The following is a 10,890-nucleotide window of genomic DNA, read 5'->3' as shown; positions in this document are numbered from 1 at the left end:
TCGTGCCACGAACTTATCTTCCTTTTCATTTTTTTTCTTTTTTTCTTGTTTTTTAGTTTACTGTCATTTATTTTTCATCCTCGATTATTTAGTATTTTCCATCATTTTTTTTTTCTGTTTCTTTAAGTTATTTTCTATTCGTTCTTTCGTCCTGAAAACACATAATTTCGTTATTTTATTCGTCAAGCGTAGCAATGCGTGTATTTTCATCTCTGGATACAACCTGAACGTGAAAATTCGGCCGGAAACTGCTATAAAACATTCGCCCGTGGATCTATCTTCCTTAGAAATATGACACTCACGAATACAGTTCACGTTTTTTTTTCTTTAATACTCATGTTTATATTTCCGTAATGACCTATTGAATATCAATTTTTTTTTCACGAAGAAAATACACATGATTCGTAAATTTGTTTTCTCTCTCTCGTTAGCAGTATCTCTCTTGTTCACACTCTCCCTCACTCGTTCGTAGTTTTTTTTTTTCTTATTTATTCTCTCGTCAACATCCACCGCGCCATTCTCCCCCGTTAGTTTTTTTCCTCGTATAACAAAATTTAATAACCGGAATATCTCTGTACAAACGTTTTCATTCTTTTCTCTCTCTCTCTCTCTCTTTCTTTGTTCCACCCCACTCCGTCCCTTTCTTTTATCAAACAGAATAACATACACGCCCCTCCCCCTATCCCGTAATCAAAATTTTGAATTTTGAATTATCCCCATATAACTCCACTCTTAACCGTATACCATCCCATCATTTTCTTCTTATAATACATTTCCCTGTTTCCTTTATACCGCAAATCTTTTTTCCTCTTTTTTTTCTTATTCAGTTTTCTGTATCTTCTATTACCTCCATCTTTGTGTGCTTCGTTTAGGAACAGATCACTTTGCTCGTATCTTTAATGGTATCCTAGAGAGTAAAATATCTTAAACGTACGCGTTTGTCCTTACAAATTTAGTTTTCATTTTTTTTACCCCCCTCCCCCAACCCTAACGTGATTTTTTATTTACTCGTCGTTAATGTTTCAACCGTGCAATTACACAGTCGGTCCATTAAATCGTCCATTAAATCGTCCGTCGTCGTCTGGTCGTCGTCTGGTCATCGTTACGTCGTGTGCATAGCTACTTCGTAGCTGTCACAATTATTAAAAGTAGCATTTTTAGATTCTTACGATATTGCAGTCCCTAGGTGTTGCCTTAATATGTACACTCGCTATCCATTCGCGGCCCTAGCTATGCTCCTTGCAAGGATCTTCTGGTTTAATAATTATTCGTACTGAATTAGCCCATTACAACGGCGGGGTATCGAAGTACAATGTGTACCTGTCTGTATGAACGATGTATGTATGTATTATGATGTATGTATGTGTCATGGTATGATTTTCTCTTTTTCTTTTCTCATTATGTTCCTTTAGACGCACAATCGTCGTGTATATCTGTGTATGTAACGCGTGTAATACTTCTTTTTTATCTCTTTTTTAATTATACTCGAGCTGAGAGATATTTAAGAAATCGTGTCGTACTATTATTTCTTTTGGGATGGGTTTAGTTTCGCCTACAGTATCGTTTATTAACGGCAAGGAAGGAAAAATCGTCGAGAGAGAACAATGGTCGATCGGTCGCGCGCGCTATTTCTGTAGTATTTATTTTTTTCGCATTTTAGCATATATTTTATTATATTTTTTTTTTTTATCTTGAAAACCGACTATCCTGCCCTCCAGTTTAGTTTAGTTTAGATTAGACTGAAAGAAAGAGAGCCCTTTCACTTGAAGCGAAACACATTCAAAAGTAAACGCTATTATTTCTATATCGCTTAACCGGGGAATACATGAGATACTTTTATCCTTCGTGGATGGTCGATATTTTAAGCTTTTCTCGTAAAATGTGGTATTATAATTTATTTTTATTTAGTTTACTCTTCCTCTTTCCATTCTCCTTCGTCTTCTCCCTTCTTTTTTTTGCGTTTTTTCTCTTTTTTTTTCTTTTTACTCTTTTTTACTAACGAACCATTCCTCTGGATGCGTTAAATACGAAGATTCGTCTGTGGAAATTGGAAACCTGTCCCTGGTCGTTCCGCGTCCCGTCTTCGCTCGAAATACGCCATTTTCGTGTCTGTTGCACGACACAACACGTTTCAATTTGCGCGCTTGAATCATACACCGGAAGTGAAATAAATGTTCGCCAAAGACGACTCACGGCATCTGTGATTCACTACGCTGCTATTCATTAATGTCCTTGCATTGGTGAATTTGCAACCGAATTAATATCTTTATCCAGTGCACGTTGCCTGTTTCATGGCTGTGTTATACACATACATACATATATAATACGTACATGCATATGTATATATGTATATAGGTATATATTCAGCTCATACTTATTACCATGGAATTTATATCGGTGATATATTGACCAGCTTCGCGCAATTCTATATTTATTTCTTGAAAGTCACTCATCTCGAGAATCGAATGGAAGCGGAATAGGAAAATCGAAGATGCCATATTGACGATAATCATCCAGCAAGCAATTTATCGATTTCCTTTGAGAATGAAGAATGATTATTCGAAACTCTTCCTGAAATTGCTATTCATTCGATATTTTGCTTTAACTAGATACGCTATAGATAAAGGTTGTTTCCTGTATTTTTTTTGTCCTAGCTAAAGCAAAAATTGAATCAATTTTTCTTTTTTGGAGCGGTAATTCGATTGCATATTTTCCAGGCACTAAAGAAAGACGGGACACGTACCAAATATAAATATATCGATACAATCACCAGCGGCAAGCAGATCGAACATTTAGGAACGAAAGATGCGTAAATGTTTAATACGTATACCTCTTTATATGGCAGATTATTACGGACTAGTACTTTTTTTCCATGTTACTTTGCGGGGGAAAAACCTCAAACCACCTTCAAACGTCCCTTTTTCTCGGGTTCGAATAGAATTTTAAAAGGGCATCAGGAGGATCCTTATGATCGATCGATAATATACTTTCAAAAAGACATTATTGCGTTAATTTACTCGCTACAAAGTTCCTTCGTCTTCTTCTCCTTTTTTTTTTCTCTAGCTTCATTTCCCTCGTGACTTTTGCTTTTCGATCGATTTTCTTTTTTTATTTTACCTAAATACACGCGTATAATTTACAGACGAGCACACCCAGAGAACAATATGGTTGAAACATTTTTTATCATTCTTTCTTCCCTAACGAAGCCTGTAAACGAGTGGTTGTTTTACCGGTAAGAATGAAAATAAAAAGAGTTGGATGATGGATCGTCATAAACGATAGCGGCGGTACTGTCAAAACTTTTCCGTTGCTATTTCCTGTGTGGTCAAACTGAATTGTATCCCGCTGTGTATGGCATGTGAATGTGACGGTACTGTTGTTGGCTGTTTGTTGCTGTTTGGTTATTATTGGTATCCTGTTACTGTTGCTGTTCTCGTTGCTTCAACTATGTTCCTTCCTGTGTGCAAGAGGACCGAACACACTGGTTTGTTCCTCGATCTCGTGGTTCTCGATGGGATTTCGTACAGAAAATATCATTTTATCTCTTGGAGCGATTTAGAAGATTTTGATCATATCTTCTGCACGATCCGCGTTTTGTGCTTCGTCTGTTGGTTTCTTAATGACAGACGATTCTCAGTAGCTGGAAGCTTCTCGATCGTTTCACGAACTAGCGTTATCTGTGCGATTACTTAATGGAATTTACTTATCCTAGTTTCACGAGCCGAGACGCGACTTGATAATTGTTGTTTGATTTACGTCTTATCGCGTTCTGCCCCGTGATAAATTGTACACGAGTTCTACAACCGAATATTTATCAAGAATTTTCTTCTATTATATTTTTAGAAACTTACGAGGTGTCAATTTTATGTTTTACCACCAATCGATAACATTTCGTGTACCATTTATCAATATGTAGTTACCATCAGTCGTTTCTTTATCGACTATCGATAATAAAACTGCATTCTTTTCATCTGTAATGAAATCTTACAATTTTTTATCGATTTCATTTCCTTCTTTCTTCGTTTAACATTTATCGGATAAGACGATGGCGGTTAAGGCAATTATCAACGTTAAACGCTCGACTCCTGTACATCACATTAACCGTAGGTTTAAAACTATTTACATATAGGTCTCGTATACGCCTGCAATCACAATGATCTTTACATCGATCGTCGAGAGCGCGCCTTTAAAACTTCATGGTTCGCTGGTTGTCGCCGAGAAACATGACTTTTTAAAGCAATTCCTTCGGGCGCGCTGATTTGTCGGAATTATATAATTAACGCGAGATTCGGTGAACCCTTTTTTTCCTATTCTTCTGTGATCTCCGTTGTCGAAATCCTCAATTCACGCGCAAAATCTCATCGATCCATCCCTGGGTTGATGCAAAGCGACCGATGAACGTAAACGCGATTCGAATCTCGTGGAATTAATCCGTGCAACGTAAAATTCGAGTCCTTAAAGCTTCTTCATTTCTTTTTTAATTATTCTTGTTCACTGGTTCCGTTCGCGACCAATCTTATTCTAACACTTTTACACAACGTCCTTCGACATCAGTCTCACCGCGTTCTTTAGGGATTGCCTCTTGTTACAGAACCAAATCCTGATCACTTCTCTGTCGTATCCGAGGCGTTGCGCCAAGTTCGTAATTTCGTTGCCTGAAATAAGCACAGAGAAAGACGATTATTAATTTTTGAAAAGAGTTTTATCTGTTTTCTTACTTGAATGTATTTAATAGGTAACGAGATATTTTAATTTTTCCTATTTAGGATCTTTGTATAATATGTCAAATGCTTGGTTACGACCGTTTCTCTATGAAATTCCTTTTCCTAGAATTTCTAAATTTTTGTAAAGAATGGCAATTGCAAAATTTCTATCCATAACGCCATAGTGAGAATCCCAGGCATTGAAAACTGTTTTTATCAATATCTTCCATTATGAAAATTTCATACAATTTGATGCTAATACAATTTAACTTTTCTCGAAGATTCGTTAAATGAGAATCAAGATCTTCACTAAAATATGAAATGCGAATAACAATTAAAAAAAAAAAAAAAGAAATGGTCGTTTATAGAATACAATATATTAGCAAAAGAAACAGAGAAACTTACCATTAGGATGAGTATTTCTATCGAAGTGAGCGTTCAGCAGTTCCAAAGCCTGTGGAGTGAACGAAGTTCGTCGCTTTCGTTTCTTATTCGTTTCCACGCCGATGAAATCTGTCAGCTGATGCAGCCCACTCTTGTGCCTATAACCAAACGCAATATTCTCATTCCTGTTCCATAAAATCCATTAACGTTATACGTTTCGATAAATCAAATCAAAATTAGAAAATATATCTATTAATAACAGACACGTAAAAGAATAAAATAAAATAAAATTCGGAATGAACATGTGTGTCACAGGAATGAACATTATGATCTCAATGATGTGCTGTGTTAACTAAATAATGTATTGAAAAAGACAATAAAAAGAACAGGGAAGGAGGAAGGAGAAGCTCTCTATGGACAAACCGACTTGATTGCGAGAACTGAATTTTCATTTCGCGCCAGTGCAAATACCTCGATCATGTTCTAATCAAATATTAAAACAAAACACGCGGATTTGGTCGTGTGTTAACTCGGCAAACTTTCTCTGCATCAAAACGATTCTCGTGAAACCGGAATCGCCATAAACAGACAAAAAGAGACAGATCTGGACTAACCGATTTCATCCGCTTCCATATCATCTTCCTTTCTTTTCAAAAAAAAAAAAAAAAAAGAAAAAAATGTTAAAAAAGAGATTATTAAAACGCATGGACATGTTAAAGAATAGCAAATCACAGATCCAGATAAATTTGGGTAAATCTAAACTAATTAATTTCATCCATTCCCTGACCTTTTCAAATAAACAACGAGTAAAACCAAAAAGGAAGGAGAATAAAAAAATAGGATAAATAGGGAAAAGTCGAAGAATAGACAAATAGAGAAGAGGAAACATAGCGGGCATTTTGCGAGACATTCATCCCCCTTGACTGATTGGCCCGCGTCCCTAGCCGACGAACTTTCACGAATGGAACGGTCGAGGGTATCGCGACGTCGCCGTCGCGCAAATGAAATTAGCGATCGAAGCGTCGCTGCCGCTTCGAAAAAACCTCGTAACCGTAAACAGGAGAACTTCCGCTGGGAATCGCGACTAAACGAGCCAAACGCGTGAGAAAGGGTGAAATGTAGCGAGAAAGACAGAGACGGCGAGCGAGAAGGAGGGAGAGAAGAGGATGAAGGGTCGGCCGTCCCCGACGCACACAACACACAGAGGGTTGGCCGACGGGGGGATAGAGGCGTAGGTGGACGCCGCTGTGGAATTTATGTTTTTAATTTAACTCCGTATGACCAACTGTCGAGCCCCGCCGAAAAAAGTGCAGGCTGAGCCATTAGCATCGCGCGGTGATATTTCGTCGAATCCGCGAAAACAATATGCTAATGGAGAAGCCGGCGAGCGCGAAGAACCGATGCTTCGAAACCAGCTACCCCCCTCGGACGGGGGGGGTGAGTTTTCAACGGAGGCTGACGAACGGCCATGGGATTCGAGTAGGGGTAGTACGGGGCGATACGTCCACGCTACGCCGCTGTTTAATAGGGAAAAATTAATGGGGCATTTAGATGGTGATGAGGTAGACTCGATGGAATAAGGAAATGTTTTAGTTCGAATTTTGTACGCGTTTCAGGGAAAAATGGTAAAATATCAGTATGTTATAAATTTATTGTAACAATTCCGTTTCGTTTTCGATTTCGATTTCGAAAAATAGATTATATAATATAAATATTATTGCGTTGAAGATGGTAATCTGATGGAGAAAAATTAATGGTGTATTTAGATAATGACGAGGTAGGCTTGATGGAATAACGAGATATTTTATTTCGAATTTTGTACGCGCTGCTGCTGAAAATGGTAAAATGTTAATATATTACAAATTTGTTGTCATAATGTCTGAGAGTTCTAAGAGTGAATTACAACATATTAATGCGTTTAAAGATGGTAATTGCAATGGCATAGTTTCATTCCTGATCTTTCGTTTATTTATTCATTGTATTTGTTTCTTTTACTTGTTCTGTGTGTAGACATCATCAAGTCTTGATAATACGTTAAATATTTATGTATCTATTTGTATCAGAGAAAATTATTCTATTATTGTATTGAAATAGTTACGACGGATAGTTTTATTTATCTGGTTTTTAATTCATTTTTATACAAAGAATCCACCTCTAGTTGGAGCTATGAAATATGTACGGGAAATTTCAATGTTCTTAGGGATGCTATGGTCCGGATAAAATAAAAATTAATTACACTGGCGTCTTGTTAGTTAACACTCGTTATTTACTCAAATAATATTCAGGGAAAGTTCTTATCGATCTTCAAAACTGGTATAAACTTTATTAGAACGGATATTGTATAGGTAACAGATTAGTTTCGTAGTAATTGACGAGAAATGGTAAAATTTATTAATTTCGTAGAAAAAGCCACCCCCATCATTCTCCGTTGTTTAATGTCCAAAGTTATGTGATTAAAATTAACCATACGGTAATTACATTTTTCCTATAAAAGAGCTTTATTTTTAGTGGCGTACCGGTTTATTAATTATATTTGAGTCATTGATGTAAAAAACTGATGGAGTTTGTAGAGCGAAATTGTAAAAAGCTGAGTGGCTTCGAAGCTTTGTCGAAATGTGAATTCAGCCATTAAAAAAATGTCGACGCCCGAAGAGTTGAAAGGCTACGATCGAAGGGAGCAATTAAAAATGCAACAGCGATAAGATATCTTCCAAGGTGGTCTGCGAATTATCAACTGTAGGTATTATTATGAATATTGTTTTAATCGTTTATCAAAGCAATTGCCGGCATTACGGCCGACTAAAATACAAGCTCGAGTTCCGAGCACTTATTAAAAGCTAGTTGAATAAGGAAAGAAACGGAAAGAGAGAAAGAGGGAGGAGAGAAAGAGGAGCACAAAGCTTTCAATAACTGAAGACACGCGACACAAATTAAAAGGCGACCGCTTCAAAGCGGTCACAAATATCGTAATTGCTTCTCTTGCGCCAATTTACCACCGCTTTCAATAATCTTAATAAACCCTTCCGCCTCCAAAGGAAACGTTATTATCGCGCGCGTGTATTGCAGGCGAGAAAAGCTGACTGAAGAAGAGAGGAAACTCGTCGGGACGAGTGACGAGGGTTGGATAAAGAGAGCGAGAGAAAAAGAGGGAGAAAGGGAGAACGTGGAATCAAACCGGCGTCGAGGGTTAGCCCGAGCACGTATTCCCTCATAGGTGAGAAGCCAAATGAAGAGAGAAAGAGGGGAAACGAGGTAGGTACGTAGACGAAGGAGAAACAAGGACAGGGATAAAACGCGGTGGCGAGGTTTAATCCGCGAGGGCGAGAGAATAAGCAAGAGGAAGCGAGAATTAAACGTCGTCGTCGAGGAGAAGAGGAAAAAGAATGAAAGGAGCCTCTAACACCGAGCCGACGTGTCGCGTTCAAGACAATACGCACCACGTCGTCTCTTTTCTTTTCTTTTTTTGAAATATGAATCACGACCAAGTACGTGCTATCAGACAAACGTTGAAAACGTGCTTAGTCAGCGGGGAGGTTTGATTCTTGTCTCCTCTAAATCCGTCCGCTGGATCGTTGGAATAAATCAGCTAATCGAATATTTATTAGAAACTCCTTACTGGCTGGCATTAAACAAGCTTAAATCTTGCCGAGAGGTATACATACAGTAGCTCACGAAAGTGTTCAAACATTTGTGAAAATCTTTTATGAATATATTATGTGCGTTATACGAGACTTTAGAATTTTATTAGCGCTGTAACTAGGCTTAACTATCACGATAATACTATTGGTAAAGTTTGAAACAAATCCGAATAAGACACATAGGAGTTACAAAATATTTAGTGCAACTACATATTTCACAGGGGTCACACAAATATTTAAATTATCTTATGTGCTTGAGATGACCAAGTACTGTATACTAACTTTTTATTGAGCGCTTATTTGCAGTCAATGTGTTGTGAATTTTATATACATTTTCAGACTGATTTAAAATTTGCACAACATAATCGTAACAGTCCTGTCTCGTTACAGTGCGAATGAAATTTCGAAATATTTTATATAATATATAATATATATAGTAAGTGTTCATATATACTTTTGTGAGTTAGCGCGTCTACATATTCACTGAACTTTGGAAAAAGATAAAAATCAGAGACTTGTAAAGGCGAGAAATGGAAAGAAATAGCATTTGAAAGATTATGGAAACACCTGGAGCCATTGGAAATCTAGAAGGGAAGAGAAAATATAAGCAAACTGCGTAATAGACGAAAAAATAAACGAAGAAGGAGAGAGATTGTATCGTGGGTGTACCATGGATTGGCGAGTGTTGGCGTTTACGCGACCGTGTAGAAATTCTAAGTAGAATAAGGAAGAGAATCAGAGGAGTGAAAGAGGGAACGAGAAAGAGGCAGTAAAAGGAGGTGGAGAAGAAACGACAGGAATCGTGGGTAAGAGCTTGGTGGGGTAGAGAGCTGCGAAGGGAGGGGTACATCAGAAACCTGATTTTAATTAGTCCACAGTTTAATTACTCGGCAGATAAATCGTGCACGTGCACCGCATAAACTAGCCGCTTTCATTTTTCCCGGACGCGGCCGGCACGGTCGCGCTTACTTCTATGCCGCGAGAATGCAGGATGGGTCATTGTTGCTCGGTTGGTGCGCGAGCGAAAAGAGAAATGACCGTGCTTAAACCGTCATCGAATCGGTTGGATAATAGTCGGCTGCGTTAACCGGCTGACGGATCCGTAGGCTCGTAATCCTTCTACGTCCAGCTCTATGCTCGGTTTCGAACTCAGTTCCTTTGAAATCCAGTGGTAATTGAATATTTTTTGGTCTTTTCAAAATCGGATGAGTATATGGTACGGTCTAATGGGTTTATTAAGGATTCGTAGATCGCAATGATCATAATTAGGTGTATTACGCTGTGGAAAAATGATTTGATTATGTAGGACATTTAAAAATATTTAACAGAAGGATACTTTGACAAGTATTAAGTCTCTAGCCTCTCGAATTTCTAACAATTCTCGAACAGTTTATTCGTATATTTATTTATTTGTTCTAATGCGAATATTTTCGCGAATATTTTATGCGAATATATATCGAAACGTACCATCGTCTTCTTTATAATTTTATTATAGTCATCGAACTTTTATGCTTCGATTTCATTTGCTTTTTCTTTACCAATAAATAAGTGCTTTTAACATGTTTAAGAAAAATTTTACAACGAAATTGAGATAAAAAAATCACATGTTCAACAATTGCCCATTATATTCGTCGAACAAAAGAAATATTTCTCCAACGAGAAAAAAAGACTTGATTCAATCGAAAATGATTTAAAGAACACAGATTCTCACATTTTTTCTTAGAATGAACACCTCGTCTGATCATTCAACGTATCATGTTCTACCTGGAGTAACGGAATGACGCGACGGAAAAGAGAAAATGAGAGGACTTTCGCTTTTCGTTTTGAACGAACGAGTAATCAAGGAACGAATCATTAAACGGGAAAACGGTTCCGGGCCAATAACGCCGGGGATGATTCGCTGTATCGCCGTGCAAAGGTGTTAATGCATAGTCAACAAATCATTTTGTTCGTTTTGGGAAAATCTGTTGATGTTGCGCCGCGGGAATGCGGAATGGGTCATTGTTGCCGGCTCGGCCGCGAAAAGAGAAATGACCGCGTGCTCCTGTCATCGAATCATCCGGTTCACGGTCGAGATACATGCTGCGTACCTCGATACGCTACCCTACATATATAAATACATATACATACATGTGTATTTTATAACACGTCTGTTGTATTTGCAC

General features: G+C 37.7%; 1 protein-coding gene across 5 annotated transcripts in view; it reads right to left on the bottom strand.

Annotated features, from left to right (window-relative positions):
- Window positions 1–409: 409 nt before the first annotated feature.
- LOC126922462 (POU domain, class 6, transcription factor 1) overlaps window positions 410–10,890 on the bottom strand; it is a 210,940-nt gene continuing 200,459 nt past the window's right edge. For all 5 annotated transcript variants that reach the window (XM_050735013.1, XM_050735015.1, XM_050735014.1 and 2 more), the window contains 2 exons: window positions 5,109–5,245; window positions 410–4,655 (listed from right to left, as the gene is read on the bottom strand). In XM_050735013.1, coding sequence (XP_050590970.1) covers window positions 4,531–4,655; window positions 5,109–5,245 — 262 coding nt within the window. In that variant the 3' untranslated portion in view covers window positions 410–4,530. The remainder of the gene's footprint in view (window positions 4,656–5,108; window positions 5,246–10,890) is intronic.

Source organism: Bombus affinis, chromosome 12, assembly GCF_024516045.1.
Source record: "Bombus affinis isolate iyBomAffi1 chromosome 12, iyBomAffi1.2, whole genome shotgun sequence".
Lineage (NCBI taxonomy): Eukaryota > Metazoa > Arthropoda > Insecta > Hymenoptera > Apidae > Bombus > Bombus affinis.
This window is presented reverse-complemented; position numbering and strand designations above follow the sequence as displayed.